The 23985-nt window shown below is 48.8% G+C and overlaps 1 protein-coding gene across 9 annotated transcripts in view; it reads right to left on the minus strand.

The window, feature by feature from the left end:
* Positions 1–4403: 4403 nt before the first annotated feature.
* LOC144172453 (uncharacterized) overlaps positions 4404–23985 on the minus strand; it is a 106379-nt gene continuing 86797 nt past the window's right edge. For 5 of the 9 annotated variants that reach the window (XR_013323008.1, XR_013323009.1, XR_013323010.1 and 2 more), the window contains one exon: positions 14336–14992. Coding sequence is in view for 5 of the 9 variants with exons in the window: in XM_077701154.1 (XP_077557280.1) it covers positions 14888–14992 (105 nt within the window). In the remaining 4 variants the exon portion in view is untranslated. Of the gene's footprint in view, positions 4643–14335; positions 15006–23985 lie in introns of those variants that run through there. The other 4 variants (XM_077701153.1, XM_077701152.1, XM_077701151.1 and 1 more) reach the window with 2 other exon arrangements.

Raw genomic sequence — 23985 nt, forward strand, 5'->3', positions numbered from 1 at the left:
CTTAGGTTAAGTCTTAGCCATGTTGAGTAAGTTTCATCTATCAGGTAGTTTCCACGCAAAATGCAAGCAGACGCAAAATTGTTGGCGGCAATAAGAGGAAACAATCAGGTCATCGAGGGGTCTCATGTAATCAGCGCCGAGCCGTATGGTGAATGTGGGAACATAACAGCGTACGTTTCAAGCTTTTAGATGCAAAGCATCTCTTGCTCTCGGCTCCGTCGTCCGTCCATCCACCGGCCCAGGAAGACACCGGCAACAATTGCGCTCCAGGAGCCCTTTAAGGGGAAGCGTGCTTGTCTCGTGCCGGCCCAGGAAGACACCGGCAACACTGTCGCTCCAGCATCTCATCGTCGGACAAGCATATCGGGCCAGCAGGAGCGGAACGCTGATTGGTCCGTTAAAATGACGTCACACACACATTAACCGGATGTGACCTTTGATTTTTTTTTCTCGCCAGGGCAGTCATTTGGCACAGCGTGAGTTCAGAGGACGGTTCTCTGTTCTGTGGTTCATCCTTTGTGCAACGCCAGGCAGCCAGTTTTAGTTGGCGACAGCCAACTCAAATACATGTGCAGGTTGCGGCTGCGCTTGTTGCCGTTTGTGGAGACCTGTACACTTAGCTTCGGTGGCCACAACGCACCCCGGCTGTCCGAAGCAGTGTCGCGCTTGCGTTGCCGGCCGGCAGATTTCGCCGTTCTCTATGTTGGGGGGAACGATCTAGACCGAACCGGCGCAGATACGCAGCGGATATGTGACAACATCAAGGTGTGTACAGAGGAAACACTCGCACATTTTTTTGTGTGTGTGAAGGCAGGATGGACATCAAATGTCGCCTTGTTGTTTGTGTTGTAGGCCCTGGTGACCCAGCTGCAGCGCGAGGTGGCCCCTGCCGTGTACGTCTTCAGGTGTTGCCTCGTTGCTTCCAGTCGGCAAGGGCGAGTTCCACTCGTCGCTTGCTGAACAGGAAGCTAACGGCCACCCTGAAGCGTATGCGGGACGTCTACATACTGAACGCCGAGGTAACAATGGACAAGCTCGTATAGGCCTACGTGTGTGGTTTTGTACTCTAGTGGTACGCATAACTATATTTCTAACGTGGCCTTAAAAAATTAGAAATTGTACACAACTTTAGCCAGTTTTGCGTGGAAGATATATGTGTATAGAAGGTACCATTCTGTTGTAAAAACATGTTGACCAACCACGTGCTTCGCCTGCGACGTCGCTGTGTTCTCGAAATGCATGTTATCAAACTGGCCGTACCCCCTAGCGTTTGCGCTGAATTACGTTTATAGAGTCGGAAATAGGAGCTAAAAGTCCCACTTTGTATGAAACTGGTTTAATACCCCGGCTACATTAGAGTCCGAATGTAATTTGAACCAAATGGGGTGCTTCGAATGTCATTCAGCATCCGCCGTGCTACACTACAATTTCGATGGTATTTGAAAGATTTCACTATTTCTCGCCGTGCTGTATTGGCACTGTTGTCGCCCCGTTCCGTTTTCGTACAATAATACAACGATCAAATTTAGGAGCAGTCTAGGGCAGTAAAATTATGTCAAATTAGAAGAGGCACCAGTTTTTACTCTAATGTGGCGGCTGTCTTGCGCAGTTTTTTTTTTTTGCGACTGACCCACTGGTTTTGAGAGTATTAAAATTAAATGTTTGTTTCATATTTTAAGTAAATCAGCAGTGAACAAAGTTCCACAAACAAATATTTTGTTTGTTTTACGTACGGAAGTATTACATATTTTATTGCCGATCGAAGACGCTGCGTGCGAGTGCTAGAAATGGAATTTGAAATCCCAAATGTCTCTTTTGGTGCTTATTTGGCTCGAATGTCATTTGAGCCGAATGGCATTTCAAAACCTGGTGTAGCAGGGGCATAAAAAGAACCTATTTATGGCAGAGAGTCGCACTAAATGTTTGCATACATGGTTAAAAAAGAACTTAGTAGTGAGCCGATGCCTTCTTCGCATTTCTTCGCGAGTCCTGTTGTTACCAAACACCAAATATCTGTACTGTGAAGTGTGCTTGCATTTGCCTTGACAGTCTGCTTGCTTTGTTGTTGAATTTGTGCGCAGCACCGTTTCCTGAACGCGACCAAACAGCCGAAGCGGTCCGTTTGCCGCGGATGGATACCACGTGTCCAGGGATCGTGGCATCGACGAGATGTCCGCGATCCTTGTGAAGGCGCTGGCCAGGCGGTACGGGCGGGGCATCCTCTCGCCAGAACAAGCTGCACCTGGTGCCAAGAACACCTTCTCTCGCTGTGTCCGCTGTGGATCCAAGGGCCACGAGAAGAACGACTGCCTGCAGTACTTCTCGCCGTCCTGAGGTGCAACGAGGCACCACCGAAGACCATCGGCTTGTTGAAACGGCCCTTTTCAGGGCCAGATATTTGCCTGCCATGCAGGATTCGCTGCAGCCAACCCTTGTCACCCCGTAACCTGCTCTCTCTAGTGGTATGGTCAGCATAAAACCCTACTTGGTGAATAGGTGGTGGAGAAAACTACTTGCACATTCATTGCAGTACAGGCAGCTAACCATGTGCATAAACACGCAGCCATGATTTGTGCTCGCCCTAGGCCGAGAGTTGCACTTTCTTTTTATATGCTCTTAATTTCGAAATTCTCGATTTGCATGTACACCTTCTCCCAAACACGAATCAGAAATGGTTTGTTCCATCCAGTTGATGAAGCCTCAGCGCCACCCGCTGCGGTGGCTCAGTGGCTAAGGCGTTGCGCTGCTGAGCACAAGGTCGCGGGTTCGATTCCCGGCCGCGGCGGCCGCTTTTCTGATGGAGGCGAAAAGCAAAAACGCCCGTGTGTGCGAGATTTCGGCGCACGTTAAAGATCCCCAGGTGGTCAAAATTAATCCGGAGCCCTCCACTACAGCGCGCCTCATCGCCTGCGTTGCGTCTGCGCGTTAAACCCTACAATCAATCAAGCCCCAGCGTGTCCTCTGCCCTAGGGAAATTTGCTGCTAATAGCCATGCCGCATTTTTTCTTTCGGCAACCGCTGATTTGCACAGAAGATGCCACACTTGCTTCCATTTACTCAATGCTGCATGGCTGTGTCTGATTAACACATCATTTCTGCTTGCATGCAGATACTATATATACTGTTAAGCATCAGCTAACCTGAACCAAAGTAATTATGGCTAGCAATTTTGCAAGGAGTCCTCTAAAATCAGGATTCAAGAATAGCAGTGCAGATGTTTGTACGAGACATGCACACTTCAGTGCACGACATCCTCATTATTAGCTTTAAAATAGCTCTCTACTTGCTGCTGTTCTGCATCAAAGCTTTAGGGCAGTTTACATTGGCATGTTGCAAGCTTTACAGTGCATCTCGGAAAGCTCACGCATTCTGCAATTAAATGCAGTTGCTGCAGTGTTTTTGACCCCCGTCATAATTCTAGACTTTGCTGCTGCTTTGGCACAAATACTACGTTGGCCAATTTTACTTGTGTGTGCTTGCTGCATGAATATTGTCTGTACTCTTGCCGCTGCAGAGAAAGGAATGGATTCAGATGACAGAGCATGCATTTTAAGTCTGTGGGAGGGGCCTTTGTGGTGCAGTGGACTGTAGGAGGTTGATTATGCACAAATATTAGTCATCGTGACTCAAAATGACCATGGCAACCAACCTGCACCAAGCCATTTTGCTAAGAGACTTTATTCTGTTACCTGTTCATGTGTGCTGCATTCTACCATTTAGGATACCGCAAAGTTAGGGGGCTACTATGTAAGCTCCTTTTGCTTGAAAACAAGCGCCTTGATCTCCGATGTCTGGAGGTTTGTTGCCTTTTACTGGGTTTCATGATGGTTCTCGGAATACTTACAAACCACTGCATTGCACACACCCTTGATAAGCATCAAAGTTTCTTTCTGAATAAGTAAAATTAACCATAAGGCTACCACGTTAGGACGTTTGGTTGATCATTAGCGAATAAAAAAATTTTGTATCACACTGAAAGTGCTTATCTATCAACACACCATTAGGAATAACTGCTGAGCCATTGCTTTGACAAGGGAAGTTATCTGAAGGCGACTCCTCTTGTTGAAATGTTGGCTCCATCAAGGTTCCCATTGTGGTGCTCAAAAATTGACACAGCTGTGAAATACCCAGAAAACCCTCGCATTTCCATCATGCAAACCAGCATGAATGCTATTTTTCTTGGAATGCTGCAGGTACACAACGAACCACCACGTGGAAATTAAGTTGCATAAGTTCATAATCAAGCGTTACTGTTGCCAGTCTTTCAAATGCGGTGTGCTCGTGGCAGCCTCCACCATGCACTCAATAGTTCCCATTTCTCTCCCTGGCCTATATTGCTATCTGTAGCAAAGAGATGTCTCTGAAGCAAACTTTCCAGATAAATCATGTTTATTTGGATTCGTATAAATACAGTGTAGGCCCCATTGCCAAGGTAGTGCGGCAACACTCCTATTAGAGCACATCTCAAGCAATAAGGGAAACACCAACTGCAGCCCACGCGACACATTTCTCAATGTGCCTTCAGCTCCCTCGGTGTTGCATTCACAGCTCAAAATGAAAGTTCTTAGAGCAACAGTGACTTGTCCATTAACAGGCGCAGCAGGCAATGGGGATGGAGCATCTTCATGACAACAGGAACTTGCTGAATACAGAAAAATGAAACACATACAGCATGAGTGACCATACTCTGCAGGACTGCATTTTTGGTAGTTGGACTGACAGGTCGATTTTGTTCTCAGCTCGCAAATAAGCCTAGCAATGTTTGGGGAGGGGGCGGGGGTAGTGCACATCCAACTGCAGGCAAAAGTGGTGACATTCCAAGGCACTGAAATTTTTGTAGTGCCTGTAAATGTAGTCTACTCCTAGCAAGCGAAAAAAAATGCACAGAGGCTGTAAGTGAGCCTTCACATCCGTCAACGGTAGTGAAACCCAAATGTCAATCTGAGCAGGCCACGAGTTCTTTTGTAGCATGCTTTGGCAGCATGACAACCTAAGGAGGGTTGCAGCATGCAGTAACTGAGGACAGCCAGGCTGTAATTGCGGGGAATAGGTAAAATACGATGGTGCCGTTGTGTCAAGATTACGGTGCACATTAAATAGCCCCAGGTTGTCTAAATTAGTCCGTAGCCCTCCACTATGCTGTGCTTCATGACCCAGGTGTTGCTTTTTTAAAGATTAGACAGCGTAAGCAAAAGCAGGCATTTTCTGTTGTACAGGAGTATCTGTCCCCACAGTTGGCCTCTTCTAGCACTGCTAGTTTAGCCGTGATCAATTGTAGCAGCATGGAATCCCCCCTCGGCTATCCAAAAAGAACCCATGGCAGCATGCTACCGAAGCGTGAGTGGACGGGGCTGCAGCACCGGGTGGGCCGTGGCCCAGGGTGGAAGTCCTCTGGAGCTTAACGGGCTCAGGCAGCGTTGGGTATGCACCATCCCCGGGAAACGGGCACTGGATAAGGGGTGCAAGAAAACATACAGGCAGTCCACAGCAACACTTTCAGCTCCGAAACAGGCTAAGTAGACTGCATGCGCACACATAAGCATGATATAGAAGACCGATTTCTGTGGCAGAACACAGGGCACTAGCTTTCATTGTCCCGTCACCTGTTGGTCCCCGGGTGCAAGCACCACTCCTACCAAGCAGAGGCATGGGCTTAAGTAGCAACATGCTTGGGCCAACCTAGATGAACCACCCAGTCCCGTTTTCAGTCCAAAGACTACCGGCGCGGGATGACATGCAATTTGAATGCAACTGTAGTGCATACCAGAATCACAACAACACATTTACTCTTAATGATACTGCCACCTTTTACCAAACAGGAATGTGCAGGCTGAGTTTTTTAAATGAAGCATATGTTGTGCTGGTTGAAATCTGCTAATACTAGCCCGCCTCCTTGGTAGGAGCCTCCCTATCCGCCACCTGGGAGACGAGCTCTCTGAAGCAGGCAGGCTCTGCTGAGAGAAAAGTGCTCTGGCACACTGCCAGATGCAGCATAACACTGCAGCCTCACCTGGGAAGAGCCGAAGACGTAATAAACAGCATAAAGTAAGATTACTTTCATAGGCTGTACCAAGCATAAAGCGCCGAGCGCACTGCATTTGCTGTATTCAATACGCGACGGTACACTTCGTCTGCTCAGGAAGCTCGCTGGCGACGGTAAAGCCTGTGCCGGTAAGTTACCGTTCACGTTAACTCTCGCGCATGCGCAGTCGACGGCCGCAAACACGGTAACGCTATGCTAAAACTCTCTATAGACCCTTTGCGAAATGGCTAAATCGTTGGCGGAAAAACAGCAAGCCACTCTGGCAACACTGTGCACCCGCAGCGCCGCCATTAGAAAGAAAGCGAAAAGGGTGCGAGCACAGAGTTCCTGGGGATTAGCTACCGTCCACCGTCCACGTAATTGCATACGCGTCGTGGGGCAACAGACTCGTGAAGCCGTGGGCGAAAACGTGCAACCGCAACGGCGTTGCTACGACCCGCTTCCTTTCTAATGGCGTCGTCGCGTTCACCACCAGTGTTAGCACCGCTGAATTCTCAGTGTCGTCCGCCTTTTTTGCAAAGGGTCTATTATGTCGCGTTGCCTTGATTCCAAGATTTTTTTAGCGCCGCCAAGACGGCGGACCGAAACACAAAGACACGCGTGCGCTGTGAGTCTTCCGTTTCGGTCCCCCGTCTTTGCGGCGCTTTTAAACCCTTGCAGTGATGTACCAACTCGCCAGAACCACGACTCCGCGTCGTAAAATTGTTGTAATATGTTGAATGCGCGCAACTTCCACTTGCGAACGTTCCAATGCTAATACGTTAGGCCTAGAAATTTGGAACAGTCACAACATGAAGCAAGCGGAGGTTGATTTTACACAGTGACGAATATACGTGGGCTCACATTTACATTTCATTTGATTCAGTTTAGCTAACAGCACGAAAGATACCGCCCTGCATTATTTGCAACGTCGCTGAGCGTGGACTTGATACTTGATAGGGCTGCGTTGAGGCCTAACCAAAATTTGTAACACCGTCGCAAATAAAACAATGAAGTCATCGTTTCTATATAGCACAAATGTCCATTCAATGAAATACGAATATCTCTTCGCTCATATTTACATTTTCTTACTTCTAAACGCTGCTCACAGCCATTCAAGGTCACGTGCGATAAGAGGCCTTAAATTACTGGGCACAATACTAGATGAAGCGGATTAACGCAGGCGAAATAAAAGCAAACTATTCAAAGTTGTCTTACCTTCAGCACTGCCGAAGACCAGTTGCACAATCTCAGCGTCGAAATCGTGCATCGATCTGTGGTGGACGAGGTTATCAAAAGTTGCAACGAGGTGACCGTATTTGTCACACTTCATGTGGCTTTTTGAGCTTGTCCCCTCTTTGTGGTGCACGTTTCTCTCGTGTTTAAGCATGTGTTTTCGGTGCGAAAAGACCTTGTCGCAGTCAGAGCAGCTCCGACGATCCTCATCGGTGAAAGCAGCACTCTACGAGCCCGCCATGCCGCAGAAACGTAAACATGCCGCAAACCTCGGAGGTCAGAGCACGGCCGGTCTCGACTCTCCTCCTTAGACCAGCGCGTATTTCTCCCATAAAAAAAGGCGATCCTTAAAAATGACGTCACATCCGCTTGTAAACCAACCAATCAGCGTGTTTAGAATCGACCAATCAGGGTTCCGCTCCTGCTGGCCCGATATGCTTGTACCGCCGGGGCTATGTCCCTCCCTTGTTGTGGCGCCGTCCACACCCCCACTGCGCATGGTCGGCTCATCTCGGGCCGGCCCAGGAAGACACCAGTAACACTGTCGCTCAAGGGTAAGACACCACCGGGCGTTCAGCAAGCCGAGCATGCGCAGTGGGGGTGTGGACGGCGCAACAACGACAAGGGAGGGACATAGCCCCATCGCATCTAATAAAATTACACCATCTTCCCGCAGGGGAACCCTGAGTAGTATGCGAAACAGCCATCGGCTTAACGCAATTTCCCATTTCGTAGTTCCGGTACGTGAAGAGTGTGGTAGTTACCATGGAAACCAAACTGCAAATATAACGGTAGCTACGTACCTCAACCTAACGGAAACGACGAACTGAAAACTAATGGGCACTTGAATCGACCCCATGCCTGCTTTGCATACTACTCAAGGTTTCCCTACGGGAAGATTGTGTAATTTTAAATGCAGAGCATTTCTTTAACTCACGATGTCACCCGGCGTTGTCGGCGTTGGCGTGCCTCGGCGTCCGCAACAGCCGTTCCAGGTGCGCCCTCTCCCCCACTCCTCTCCCGCATCACGCTACCCTCCTCGCTCTCAGCAACAGGTCCGCACCCCTCCCCCTACACTATATAAAAAAAATAATACTTACCGGCGTCTGGTTCCGATCCCACGACCCTGCGGGCGGAACGCGAGTATGGTACTCTTCCCACTGCGCCACAAAACCGACACAGAATGAAAGGCTACGAACGCGCCTTATATCCTTGACTCATTCAAACTACGTCAAGAAGCTGCTGATACAACGCATTCACTACCACCAACTCCCCAAACAATAAACGTTAACGTAATACACCCATCACCTATGCGACGCATTTACTCGAGTCCCCCTCGCGGGGAGATGGGCCTTTTTCATAAAACATTCAAGCTGCCATCGCTTCGCACTTTCCCCATGAAAAACCAGGGTGATAAGGCAGGTGATTACGGTCAGGGGGACGCGTACTGTCAGATGAATTTGCAGTTGATTACACAACTGCGAGCACCTAAGCTGGACGATTGTCGGTGCGCATTGTTTGTGCGCGCCGTGGGCAGTGACGATTATGCGGAGGCACTTTCTACCCTTCTGACACGCACCTCAAACCTATTTGCGCGCGCACGCAGCATTAGGACCAGACGGCATCGTTCATTGCATTTTTCTGTTGTTTTCGGGCCCAGCGAGATCACGCTTGAGAAGTAAAGTGAGAAGCTCGATGCAGTGCCAGTGCGCTCGCTCGGCACGCACGAAAACAGCGCATGCACATGCGGAGCTGTAAATATACTTACCAGAAACCAAATGATCGCAGTAAACTTTGGCGTATCTTCTCTGTTGATGCCACCGCCGTTGACAGGACGAAACCAGCCCTAGTGCACTCGGCGCGGCGCTTCGGCGACATCTTTCGTCTTGTGCACAGCGTCAGGGGCCAAAAGGAAACTCACCAGCTGATCGTTTTCACATCTGCCTCTTGTTCGCATCGACGTGTTGCTGCAGTGTACGTAGTACTGAAGTACTATTAACCGCCACCCACGAGCTGCTAACCAACAACCACACCAGAAAACTGCCGCCAACGTTATGGCGAATCGCTGATTCGCCCTTCCCATAAGGCCTTGCGGCAGCGCGATTGGGCCGGCGGTGAATGCTCCTTATACTTTCCAGGAACTTCGATAACAAGAAGACGGACAATGAAGCGACAGATCTTGCTGTGTCAGAATTACAAGAAAACGAGAACAGACGTTGTTTACAGTTGTTGGAAAGACAGTTGTTGAAAGAGGTGGAAATGAAACTCCGGTTTGGCCCCTTTTCGGGGGCCAATCACGTTTGGGTTGGGGTTTAGATAATACCATTTAGCATAGTACAGAAGCAGGGGACGGGGGTACTTTCTTCGTCAGCCTTACCCTGATAGCTGAAGAGGTCGCGGAGCTCCCTGCCTGGTAAACAGACAGGGAGTCCATCCGCCGGAGCTTGACCTGGGCTCCGACAGCCACCGTTCGTGGTTTCTAACCTTCAGCATACAACACATCGCCACGGTTGGTTCCAGCTTATGTTTGGGGGCGCGGGGTCCGCGGTGTCGCCAATACCGTCACCAAGATTGCTCAAGATGCCCCGTGCGGGGATGATGTCGTCCGGATATCTGTGAAATGACCGCAGAAAGTTTCCACGAATTTTAAGGACATCCTGTAGATATCCAGACGAAAGGCAATAGGGACATCGCCTGGATATCCTGTGGACATAAAGTGGGCGTTCACGGATATTCTCTGCACATTGAATATCGGGGAAGTTACACTGAATGGACATCCACAGGATGTTTTATGGTTTGTTGGGTTAATTGTTCTCTGATAAAGGTAGCTCGTTTCCTGTCCCCGAGTGTTAGTCCTAACATGATTCGTTCCATGGCCCATTCAGCCGACCTAAGCTTGCTTTCTAGTTGTTTAGTCAGGCGCCAAGTTTGAGCTCCGTATGTCATCACCGGCAGTGTGCACTGGTTGTAGATTTTTCTGAGTGACAGAGGTAGCTTGTCATCCGCAAACCTCAAACGGCTCAAGTATTCCCCGTTTATACTTAATCCTATTTCCCCCCTCAAGCTTTCTAAATACCCCCTCGACATGCTGTGAAGTTTTGGAGAGATCGAATCTCCGTGTCTTATTCCCTGTCGGATTGGGGAATTTACCGCTTTGCTTGTGAAGGGTTATCCTGCACGTGCATTACTTATATATTTCTTCTAGAGACCTTATGCAGGTCTCTATTCCCTGGTCTTTCATTGCTTTTAGCATGGCTGTGGTGCGTACAGAATCTCTATTCGCTGGTCTTTCAGTGCTTCTAGCATGGCTGTGGTGCGTACAGAATCAAATGCTTTCTTAGAGTCTATAAATATCAGGTAAAAGGGTTTAGTGTATTCTGTAGATTTTTCTATCCCCTGATTGACAAGGATGTGATTCCTAGTCGAGTACCCTTTCCTAAACCGAGCGTGCTCTCTGGGTTGCTGGAAATCCAGGCTGTCACATACGTGGCTCACTATAAATTTGGTAAACAGCTTGCAAACAACTGAGAATAGGCTGGCAGGTCTGCAAATCTTGAGGTTCTTGGGATCTCCCTTCTTATGAACTAGAATAAACCAGAATAATGTTGGCGTTTTTCCAGGCTATGGGCACTTTTTGAGTCTTCAAGCATTTCGAGAATAGTACAGCAAGCTTTTCCAACACAATATCTCCTCCCTCGTTCAAAAGATCTATGGTTATGCCATCGTCACCTACAACTTTTCATATTTTCATGCCCTTGAAAGGCTTAACTTCCCCTTCAGTTACCAGTGGGACACGGCAAGTTGAGCTTGTACTCTCACTAGTTTCCCCTTCTCTCAATAAAAGGAAGCTCAATCAGTTGATAAATGGAAGTTAAAACTCCATATATTAGATAAGTGGAACTTCTTTTGAATAAAAACCATCTAAATGACCGTCGTATCTCAATAAAATTGTTTTTTTTTAAATGCCGCAACACTGCCGTGCTCTGCACTATGTAGGCTTCATCACAATTGAGGCGGCGCAGTCAAAGTGGCAGGTCAGCTGTCACTTGTACCAGCAACGCCTCTTTTCAGGGCAAACCTTCTCGTATGCCCAAAGTGCTGACGAAATCCGAGATCGAGAAAAAAATCAAGGCAGACGTTGCGGACTAATTGTAATGCTGCTATTGTGCTTTCCGTTTAATCGGAGGTTCAGTATATTTGAAGTGTTTTGCAGTCCCCGTGGGCTTCGTATTAACAGGAGTCGACTGTCTGCGAGTTCTGCACACCGGATAGCCAAGAGACACCTGATGCTAATGAAACCGTCCTGCTGCGAATTTCAGAACTTACCTGCAAATACTGCTGTGGCAGAAATGTTGGATTTTCCGTTCCAGCCCCTGGTGTGTTAGGACTCCGGAAGTTGTTGGCTAGAAAGGCAATTGCTTCCCTTCAGAAATTTCCGGTTGGTCGCTAAGGATGGGGTATGCCCTCACTAAAAAGCTTTTAAAGTGCTTCCTGCAGCACCAGCTTTCTTCTTTGGTCCTTGCTTGCTGGCCACGATGACAACTAAGGTATTACAGTGAAAACAATAACTAGCAGCGACAAAGAAGACACCTTGAAGGCACTTCTGTTCCCAACATATTTACATTGCATTATCTAATACGATTTCCAAGCTTTTTGGTGCAGCTTAGGTTTCCTGTATTTTTTAGTACTTTCTTTCCCTAACTGTTTTCAAATAATGTATTGGCCAATCCCCCCGAGTGGGTACGTGTTATTTTAGTTTTCGATAACCCTGCTCTTCTATTTCTCCAATGAAGGGGGGAGGTGGGTCTTTGGACAATTTTTTTTATTTTCAGTGCCAGCTTGGTGAAAATTGGCAGGCTTGAGCAGTTTTTTATGCTGATGTCAAATGTGTAATTGGTTTTAACATAGCAGAATTTGTTGAAGAATTACAGTCATTTGAAATGAATTTATTGAGGGATTTCTTACGGGGGTTTAGAGCTATTTCGCTTTATCAAGCTCAAAGATGAATTATATGGACATAATGCCAAAAGTCCACTCTGCCAGGCTATGCTATTTTTATTCATTTCAAAAGCTTTTGCAAAGTATGAAAAAAGTGAACATTTCATACCAACAATTTCTATAAAATTATTTCATCTTTACTCAATTTCGCGTATAGGTGAACAGCGTCAGAGTAATAAAAATAGCATAGCCTGCTAGATCAATTCAATACGAATACAATGATACCAGTCTTGTCATCCTAGCTCAAGAGCAACATAACAAAAACCCCTGTAAGGTGGAGCACGGTCTCGCAAAAAAAGAAACTGAGAAAAATGCATTTGAAGTTTCCGATCGTGGTAACTTTTGTTACAGTTCAGCTACAATAACAAAAATTGCATCGCTGTGTAGCTCAGTTCTTTATGAAGAAAAGCACACTAAGTATGTGCCTGTACCACAAAAATAAGCATAAAACATTCAGCGTAAAGCCAAGCATAATCTCTGAAAACGGTTGAGAAAAAGTAGATTTTCTACTAATAAACTTCAGAAACCAGATTTACTATTTCCCAGCTTATTCCTGTGCCTCTGAAAACTACATACAAGCCCACACATCACATACTGCAGTCTCTTCTGCTACCTGTAATGCTAAAGCACAGCAGCCAATGAAAAAATGACATTATTCCGTTATGCTTTTCAAAACTAAAGCAAAGACGTAGGTGAATTGCAATTTTCTAATCAACGCTAGGGCTGTACAAATAGCATCACCTGCTAGAGAAATTCAATACGAATGCAATGATACCAGTCTTATCATCATAGCTATACTGCAAGATAAAAAAACACCCCGTAAGGGGGAGAGGGATCTCTCAAAACTAAAAACTGCAGGGCTGTAGCTGGATATTGCAATTGTGTGATCAACACCAGGGTTGTACAAATAGCATCACCTGCTAGAGCAATTCAATACGAATGCAATGATACTAGTCTTATCATCATAGCTCAATTGCAAGATAAAAAAGACCCCGTAAGGGGGAGAGGGATATCTCAAAACAAAAAAACTGCACGGCTGTAGCTGGATATTGCAATTTTGTGATCAATACTAGGGTTGTAGAAATACCATCACCTGCTAGAGCAATTCAATACGAATGCAATGATTATCACGAATTTATCACGTCCAAGTCCACGATGACAAATTCCGTGCCACTTTCCGAGCTTTCGCTCGCTGGTTCTCTGTCCGAAAGTTTGAACTTGCGCTCTATCGCCGACTGCGACGCCAAACGCTTCTTCACATCCTCCGCATGTTTAGCACGACTGGCAGATTCACCAGCGGTCTAATACACGGTGTCGATGCGGTCCTGATTGGCACTCGAGGAGCCGGATGATGGTTCGCTGACGCCTGAAGCACTGCAACTTGCCATGGCCGGAGATTCCAAAAAAAAATTCCCCCGCATTTCCCCGAGGGGGAGAATGTGAAAGTGCGAATGCACGGTTGTCGGCCCGCTTGCGGCGCTTGCGCTCGGCCCCCGCAGCCCACCGCCTCGCCGCCTTCTCTTCCATCTCTTCCATCGGGTTTGTAGTATCACGTGTACACCACGCAGTTATCAAGCCGCTATAACGCCGCTGAGTCGCCAACGCACGCCGCTGACGACGTAGTTTGAATGCGTTAAAGATATAAGGCGCGTCACTAACACTGATATCAGCGTCGCTTCCGTGGCTTGGTCGGTAGAGCGCCGCGCTGCGGCCGCAAAGTCCTCGGATCGAAACCTGGCGCCGGATGCTGTTTCTTCTTTAAATATAGAGGAGCACTGCGGACGCCGACGCCACCGCCGCCGCCGACGCCGGCGGTGGATGGTTTGGGGTCGCTTATAAAGTGCATTCGACTTAAAAAATTACGCGTCAAGCGTGCGGGAAGCGGCAGAAACGCGCGTGGAACATGGGGACGCTATCGCCTGTTGCGTCTGAGACAGATTTTGAGACAGAAATGCACTTAAAATCTGTCTCAGACGCAACAGGCGATAGTCTGTCTCGGGCAAAGTGCGAATGCACTTTGCCCGAATGCACTTTGCCTGCAGGTGATAATGATAATGATAATGATAATTGAAGATTTGAATGGCTCAGTCAGCTACAAAAACTGAGCAGTGATCTTTGACATGGTGTTAACCTTCCTAGGTAACAGACATGTGAAGTCAACAGCAAAACTTGAATTTTCTTTGAAAAGCCAAATATGTCAAGTGCCCAAATGACAAATATAGTAAGGGCAACAGCATGATCTAGGGCAGAAGGTTTTGTTATGCACAGGCATTTTATACTCAACACGACCTATATGTACTCGAATGCCAATAAACCATACGATAATTGGCCCTCTCATTCACAAAGTTTATTGCCCGAAGTTGTGATAAAAAAAAACATTACATGCAATGCTTCTGCACACAGGAGCAAATGCAAAAAATGAGATTTTCTGTACTGCTGCTTTTTTTATTCAGGTGGAAGTTGTTGAGGGGGCCCCTGAAGATGCGGACGTGCTTGCTGTGGGCATTGAGGTGCACAGCAGCTGCAGCAGTGTGCTCGAGGGTGGCAGTCCCGGTCCCAGCATCGCTGAATGCAACAGTGGCAGCAGGCACATCTGCAAGTGTGCCAGGGCCAGCCAAAGGACGAAAACGTTCATACAATGCTGGGCTTGATTGCGTCGTCCAGCTTCTGGAGGAGTCCAAGCAGGCGGGAAAGCTGCGCCAAGCTGAGCTGAAGATGCCCAGGCAGGCACTGCACCTGCAGAAGCAGTCTGTTGACCTCCAAAGAGAGATGAACGGCATCATGGCGCAGTAATTTGGTAATACAGATTAAACTGCTGCGTGTACTTGCAGAATTTACAACTTTCTCGTGGCAAGGTGTTTGCTATGGCACGAGTTGTTGTGAAGCTTGTTGGCAACAGCGAAAAAGTATTTGGTGTTACCAGAGTCAAACCCGCCACAAACAGCTAAAGGTGACGAATAGCGGGAGGGCTGCTTTATATTTAGCACTAAGCAAAGGACTGCGCCGCAGCCCCTTTATGTCAGTCTGTCACTGTGGTGATATGGGTGCTTGCATATATGGTTGAAAGCATTGCTTGCAAGCACAGTATGGTTTGACATCACAGCTCAGGCTGTGTACTTAAGCCAGACAATGTGTGAAAACTCGTAGTTAATGGCGTCGACACCACTGTCGCGGGTGCGTTTTAACGGGGCACCCGGGATAGCATTACTCAAGGAGGTGACGACGTTTGTTGGTTCCGCAGGATGCTGAAGTCCGACAGGGGGGGTAGGGCAGGCGAGGGCAGCAAAGCCGCCTCAAACGTCTACGGTTGCTCTGGACGCGACTAACTGCCCGCGGGGCCTTTGCGTGAACGAGGGCTGCGGAGCTGCCACATACGTTGACGCATCGGCGGGGGACAAGTGAGGTCGGAGTGCAACACAGCGCTTGACTGTTCCCGAGGGCCGTCCCCCGCTGCGCTTTTTCCTCTCCTTTTATACCCTTTCTAACAAGGGAGACCCTGAACTTCCCGGAAACGCGGAGCCTGCCCTAGCACCCCCCGTCGGGACAACGCGCAACAGGTTGAAAGCACTTTTACATTATACACTTTCCGTTTTACACTGCAGATGGCGCCTGCCTTCTTACATTTCTTCTTTCAAGGCAGAGATGGCGCTTGCATCGTTACATTCCTTTCCGGTACATTTAATTGTGAGTGTCCGCACTCACAACGCAAGAAAACACGAACAAAGCGATGCAACAACGGAACAACAATAATGGGGATAAACCATGATTTGAGTCACTGTACTACTACTTGAAATATACACGGCACAGCACTGGTGATATGGATGCATGGTAGTTACTATATATACAGCGTACTGGTGGAAACCTGGGTCCTAGTCTATTCCCGTAGTGGGCACTACACAGCACTTCACTGGAGTTACAGGTCCGAGTCACAACACTTCACTGGAGTTACAGGTTCGAGTCTGTTTCCGTAGCGGAAACTACACAGCAATTCACTGATGATGATATAGTTTGCCGTCCTTTCCGGGCACAATCAGTATGCACACACCACATGGCCCGCACTCAGCCGCACTAATAGTACAGGAAGTCGTCTCGGTATGCTGGCACCACTCGGCGTTTGCTTCTTGATGCTACGGCACTTTCACACGGCACCGTGTCCAGGGCATCAAAAAATTCCTCGTCACTGTCACTGTCTTCTGCCTGCACTTCAGGGCTCTCCACGCCCTCAGCTGCAGCATGCGGTTCTGGTAGAAACACACTACCTGGCTGGATGCCAGCCACTGCTTCGGCTGTGTCGTCGCGGCTTATGCATGGTTTTATCCGGCTGATGTTGATCACGTCGCGGCGGCCGCGGCGGTTTTCGACTTCCCAGTCGTTGGCTGCGGTTTGTCTCACTAGGCGGTAGGGCCCGTGGTAGGGGTGCAGAAACTTTGACGTCCGTCCTCGCTTCGAGGTGGGCATTCGGACATACACGAGGTCGCCAGCTATGAGATCCTGTGTTCGGCGCGTCTGGTCGTAGCGGCGTTTATTCGTCTCCTGTGCCCTTCTTTCTCGCTCCAGTACCAGCTCCTTGGCCTTGTTCCAGCGACGCAGGAATTCTTCATTAGCTGGTGCCACTCCCTGTCCCTCGCTTACTTGGAGTGTTGCGTCGGTGGGCAGTGTTGGTTCGTGACCATATAATAGGAAGAAGGGGGAATAGCCGGTAGTCTCGTGCACCGAGGAGTTGTAGGCAAACGTTGCGAAAGGGAGAAACTCATCCCAGTCGCGGTGGTCGGAGGAGACATCCTGGCTGATGATTTCCGCGACTGTCCGGTTGAACCGTTCGCACAGGCCATTTGTCTGTGGGTGGTAGGCGGTTGTGCGGGCGTGGTTGGTGGTGTTGGTGAGGCGGAATAGCTCCTCCGTCATATCTGCCACGAAGTGGCGTCCCCTATCTGTGAGAACCTGCTCTGGGGCACCATGTCGAAGAACTACTGCCTCCAAAAAGGCTTTTGCCGCGCACGCCGCCGTCGCCTCCGGCGTCGCGACCGTTTCCACCCATTTGGTGTGATAATCTATCATGACGACGACATGTCGGTTTCCATGGGCCGATGCCGTCAGAGGACCGAGGAAATCCATCCCCATTCTCTGGAAAGGTCGCTGAGCCGGCGGCAGGGGCTGCAGCAGGCCGGCTGGTCTTGTGGGCGGTGTCTTCCGGGTCTGGCAGTCCGGACAGGATGAAACGTACTTCGTGATATCCGAAAACATTTTCGGCCAGAAGTATCGTTGGCGAATTTTATCCAGGGTTCTTCTCATACCCAAGTGGCCTGCCGTTACGTCGTCGTGACAGGACAACAGAATCTCGCGTCGGAGATTCCTGGGCACCGCTAAAGCTAGCTTGTGCTCCTGGTAACCCTTGGCTCTCCTGAAGAGCACTCCATCTACCAGACTAAACGCTCTGGCCGCGCGTCGAACTTTCCTTGTGGCTGGTTCTTCGGGCCTTTGCAAGTGACCGATAATCGGCCTCAGAAAAGGGTCCTCTTCCTGCAGCTTCCTCATACCGCTTCTCTGGTCATCGGCGATGAACAATGGCATTTCTTCTTCAAATGGTGGGGCGGCGTCATGTGGAAGACGGGAAAGGGTGTCAGCATTTGAGTTCCTGCTTCCTGGCCTATGCTTGAGAGTGATGTTGAACTCTTGAAGTAGTAGGCTCCATCGTGTGAGGCGTCCACTGGGGTTCTTGGTTGTCATTAGCCACGTCAAGCTTGCCTGGTCAGTGACGACGGTGAAGGGTATCCCAAATAGGTAGGGCCGAAATTGCCGGGCTGCAAACACCACTGCGAGACACTCCTGCTCAGTCGTGCTGTAATTCCTCTCGGCCTCATTCAGGTGGCGGCTCGCGTAGCTGACGACGTGCTCTTTATCGCCGTGCTTCTGGACAAGAACCGCGCCGATCCCGTACCCACACGCATCCGTGTGGACTTCAACTGGCAACTCAGGGTTGAACAGCTGCAGCACAGGTGAGGTTAGGTAATATTTGAGTTTCTCAAACGCCGACTGGCACTCGTCGTTCCACTGCCAGCTCTTGTCTCCTTTTGTGAGCTCCGTGAGTGGCTTAGAAATTTGGGCGAAATTCTTGACGAAACGCCTGTAGTAGTTGCAGAGACCCAGGAAGCTGCGGACTTGCTTAACATTCTTGGGTTCAGAGATCTGCTCGACTGCGCGTATGTTGCTGGGGTCTGGCCGGACAGTCTTTCCATCGATGATATGTCCAAGGTATTTCACGCTTTCGACGGCCACTTGGCACTTCTTGGGTTGGAGGCATAGTCCCGCTGAGCTCAGTGCGTCGAGCACATTTCGTACGTCCCGCAGGTGGTCGTCCGCACTCTGTGAAAAGATTATGATGTCGTCCAGGTACGCGAGGCAGACTTTCCACAGCTGACTTGCCAGTACTCTGTTGATCATGCGCTGGAATGTGGCTGGTGCGTTACAAAGACCAAAGGGGACCACATTGAACTCGTACAGTCCGGATCGTGTGGCGAAAGCGGTCTTCTCCTTGTCCGCCTCTCGTATAGGCACTTGCCAATATCCGGATGCCATGTCTAGCGTTGTGAAAAAGTGGGACCCTTGGAGCATGTCCAACACATCGTCGACGCGGGGAAGCGGATGTACGTCCTTTTTGGTGACGGCGTTCAGTTTCCTGTAGTCCACACAGAATCTCCATGTTCCGTCCCGCTTTCGGACGAGCACAACAGGAGACGACCATGGGCTCGTAGACTCTCGGATGACCCCCTTCCCTAGCATTTCTGTCACTTGGTCCTGGGTTATTTGTCGTTCTGCTGCTGATTTGCGGTACGGATTTTGTCGCACTGGTCTTGAGCCACCGGTGTCAATCTCGTGTTCGATTATGTCGGTGTGGCCGAGATCCACGCCGGAGTCAGAAAAAAGGTGGCCGTATTCCTCAAGCAATGACCTGAACTTCTGCCCAATGGGGTCGTCGGGGCTTACACCATACTGTACTTCGCCTACGCCAACGGTACGACCGCTTGGAGCCCTGACACAAATCTCAACATCCAATAGCGGTGTTGCCTGAGCGACCGCTGCACCTTTGACGATAGTTATGGGAGCCGTAGTCGGGTTTGCAACCCGAATGAAAGTGGTGTTGTTACGAATGTCAATCAGGGCTCGGGCGACATTTGGGCGAGTTCTGTCTGGGCTGGGGGCCAGCGGCTCGATAAGGCAGGTCCCGTCCATGTTGACTGTGCCAGTCAGTGCAACTTCTGCGAGCGGCGGGATTTGCACGGTGTCTTGACAATAAACAGTTGTCGGGTTCGCTTCTGTACCCGAATCACTCAGGGCAAGCTCCACACTGTGCCCACAGAATGTAATCACCTTTTGCGGAAAGCTCAACACCATCTCCGTACTCCTGCACCATGGCAGCCCACCCAGCAGATCGTAAGGGAACGTGTCAAGTACTAGAAACAGCTCCTCTATCTCTATTCGGTCGACCTGCAGGGTGAGCTGCACCTCTCCCGCGGCGCTTACAAGCTTTCCATTTATATCCCTCACGATGGCGGTGGTCGGGCGCATTGCCAAACCCAAATGGGTCAGAAAACTCCTTGAAACAATGTTAACCGATGCCCCTGTGTCGATGATCATCGTGGTGCGTTTGCCCCTGACCGTAACGGGAACGGTGATGAGGTGGGAGTGCGTAACGTACGTTGCACAAGAAGAGCTGCCTTGAGTCGTCTGGGGTCGAGCTCCTGAACCCCGGGGTCCTAGTTTCCCGGCCCCTGCCTGTACGAGGGAGCCCTATCTTCTCTTGGTGGCTGATCACACTGTCGCATCATGTGGCCGGTACGACCACACGTGTAGCACCGCGGTTGTCCCGATTGGTTGCGTGACGGCCGTGGTGGGAACCTACGAGGCGGGGGACGGGATAATCTCTCGACTGCCTCTGCCAGTGCTTTGACGCTTTCTTGGAGGGCCCCGAACATTTCTTTTGTTACCGGCTCAGGTGTCGGGGCTTCTGGCCGTTTGTTATCGGCCTCGCGGTTACAGTGTTCCGCAGCGGGGCCCCTCCTATCCCTGTGGTCGCGTTCTTCCCAGAAGGGGGATGACGCAACGAAGCCCGGCAAGGCGTGCGTGGGCATCGCTGCCATGGCGTGTTGAGCCATTGCGCCCACGTGCGTCAGCCGTTGCTGATGATGATGATGATGATGGTTGGTGTTTAATGGCGCAAGGCCGACGAGGGCAAAGAGCGCCAGAGAAGTTATTTAATGAAAACAAGTGATTACCACAAAAGCTATGTATAAAATGTGTAAACTGGACAGAGTAAGATCAATAAAGATAATGGTGATGGCTGGTGTATAGGGCCAGATATGATTACGCATGATAGGAAATGAGGTTTAAAAACTTAACATCTGACAAATATTTAAAAACGCGTTTCCAGAAACCATGGCATCGTCACCTAGAAACAGAGATGGGTGTAGGGGAATATGTTGTCTGTAGAGTTCTCTGAAGTGTTTGTGTCGTGTTGTGTCAAGTGCCTTGCATTGTATGAGTATGTGGACTACGGATAGGCCCTCCCCACACCTGCTACACAGGGGTCCTTGGAGATCCCGTGAGCAGGTGCGAGTGCGTTACATGCGTATGGCCTATCCGTAACCTAGCTAAGGTAACTTCAATGTGCCTGTTGTGTGAGTCAGTAATGTATTGTCCCAAGTGTGGTTTTATTACGTGTAGTTTGTTGTCTGTCTGTTCGCTCCAGTCTGCTTGCCAAGTTTTACGGAGTTGTTGTCTAATGTGTGGCTTGAGGTCTGTGTAAGGTAGTGTTGCCATGTCGACTGTGTTTCGGAGTGCAGCATTGGCGGCCATTTCATCCGCCACTTCATTACCGCCAATGCCAGAGTGGCCTGGCACCCAACACACAGTCAACCCAAGGTTTGAAGAATAAGCTACCATAATCGTTTTGAAGATAAGATTAATGACATGGTTTTTTGATGACTTTCCGGATGATGATGATGATGGTTGGTGTTTAATGGCGCAAGGCCGACGAGGGCAAAGGGCGCTGATGATGATGATGGTTGGGATTTTTATGGCGCAAGGCCGACTAAGGGCAAAGAGCGCCAGAGGAAAGTTTATCTAATGAAGTGAAGTGGTTACCATAAAAGGTAGGAAAAAAAAAAAAAAAAACATGTCAACCGAACATAGTCAAATCAGTTACAATAATGGTGATGGCTGGTGTATAGGGCCAGATTTGATTATGCATGATAGGAAATGAGGTTTAAAAACTTAACGTCTGACAAATACTCAAACACACGTTTAACAGAAACAATGGCTTCGTCACCTAGAAACAGAGATGGATGTAGTGGGATATGTTGTCTGTAGAGTTCTCTGAAGTGTTTGTGTCTTGTTGTGTGAAGTGCCTTGCATGTGATTAGTATGTGCACTACGGATAGGGCCTCTCCGCACCTGCTGCACAGAGGTCTTGGAGATGCAGTGAGAAGGTGCGAGTGCGTTGCATGAGTGTGCCCTATCCGTAATCTGGCCAAGGCGACTTCAGAGTATCTATTGCGTGTGTCGGTGGTGTATGGTCCCAAGTGAGGTTTTATTACGTGTAACTTGTTGTCTGTTTGTTCACTCCAGTGTGTTTGCCATGTTTTGCGGAGTTGTTGTCTGATGTGTGGTTTCACGTCGGTGTAGGGTAATGTGGTTATGTCTACTGTATTCGAGAGTGTAGCAGCAGCAGCCATTCGGTCCGCTGCTTCGTTCCCGGCTATACCACAGTGGCCAGGGACCCAGCAAAGGACTAGTTCAAATTTATGGACATACACAGACATAATACCCTTGACAATTAGATTTACAACGTGATTTTTTGAAGACTTTGTTGACGACAACGCCCGCACGACACTGAGGGAGTCTGTATATATAATGGATTGTGGGATGTGACTTTGAAGGATATGATTAACAACAAGAAGTACACCATACGCCTCTGCCGTAAAGATACTGGTATTACTATTAAGAGTTCTAGTGACATTAAGGCAGGGCCCATGCGCCGCGCAGGACACAGAGGTGGCAGTTTTAGAGGCGTCCGTATAAAATTCAGAAAATTGATACTTCTGCTGCAAATACAAGAAGTGCTGCAGAATTGCACATGTGGGAGCTCGGTTTTTATCTACATGTGTAAAAGATGTGTCGCATAAGACAGGGCGGAGATGCCATGGTGCTATAAAATCTGTTTGAGAACTTTGCATGGTGTCTAAAAAGGAGACAGAAAGCTCTGACGCTTCCTCTCTAACTCTGTAAGAGAAGGGCGCAGAGAACGATGGTCGGTTTAGGAGTAGTGCAGTCATAGATGTATCATAAAAAGCTGATTTAAAAGGATGGTGTGGCATAGATGAAATTTTAAAAGCAAAAAGGAGATCTGTGTATGCTCGCTGACGTTGTAGGTTCCACTTATTACACTCCACATAGAGGCTTTCGACCGGGCTAGTCCGGAAAGCGCCACATGCCAGCCGGAGCCCCAGATGAAGCACTGGGTCCAGCATTTTGAGGGATGTCTTACTTGCTGACCCATAAACAACACTTCCATAGTCTAATCGTGAACCTATCAGGCTAGTAAAAACACGTAAAAGAAGTTGTTTGTCAGCACCATATGAAGAGTGGGAGAGAACCTTGAGTATATTCATGGCCTTTAAGCATTTATGTTTAAGTTGTTTTATATGTTGAATGAACGAGAGCTTTTCGTCAAGGACTACACCTAAAAACTTGTGTTCATTTCTGACAGGAATTGAGACACCATTGAGTTTGATGTCTGGATCCGGCCGAATGCCACGCCTTTTCGAAAACAAAACACAAGTACACTTCACTGGATTAAATTTAAAACCGTTGCTATCTGCCCAGCCAGCTAGCTTGTTAACACCAAGCTGGACTTGGCGCTCGCAGATAGACAGGTTACAAGACTTAAAGGATAATTGCACGTCGTCTACATAGATTGAGCAGGAAATGGTTGGTGGCAGAGCCTTCCGAAGAGAGTTCATTTTTACAATAAACAAAGTGCAACTCAAAACTCCACCTTGCGGAACACCGTTTTCCTGCACATGAACTCTAGAGAGTGCAGTTCCAACTCGCACGCGAAACGTTCTTTCAGAGAGGTAACTGGCAAGCGTGTTCCACATGTTACCCGACATACCAAAGGACTTCAAATCGCTGAGGATGCCGTACCGCCAAGCAGTGTCGTACGCCTTTTCAAGATCAAAGAATACTGTCAAACAGTACTGCTTATGGAGGAAAGCATCTTTAATATATGACTCTAACGCAACGAGTTGATCGTTCGTAGACCGCCCTGCCCTAAAGCCCGCCTGGCAGCTCTCGAGAAGACCGTTATACTCTAAGAAGTACACGAGTCTCCTGTTTATCATCTTCTCGAAGAGCTTACACAGGCAGCTTGTCAGGGCAATGGGGCGATAACTAGCGGGAGAGGAAGGGTCCTTCCCTTCCTTTAGGAAAGCCACTACTATGGCCTCCCTCCAAGAGCGTGGGAAGTGCCCCGAAAGAAATATTTTATTGTAGAGGTGAAGAAGTGTTTCAAGCGTGTCTGCATGTAAGTGTTGTATCATTGTGTATGAAATCCTGTCTGCACCTGGAGCTGAAGGTTTACAAGTACCAAGTGCGACCTTCAGCTCATGAAGTGAAAAGGGGGTGTTATAGGATGAGTTCGACTTATTAGTGTCTCGCAAGGACTTCTTCTC

This window comes from Haemaphysalis longicornis, unplaced genomic scaffold (genome assembly GCF_048455015.1).
Source record: "Haemaphysalis longicornis isolate Haplotype H1 unplaced genomic scaffold, Haemaphysalis longicornis Haplotype H1 scaffold_213, whole genome shotgun sequence".
Lineage (NCBI taxonomy): Eukaryota > Metazoa > Arthropoda > Arachnida > Ixodida > Ixodidae > Haemaphysalis > Haemaphysalis longicornis.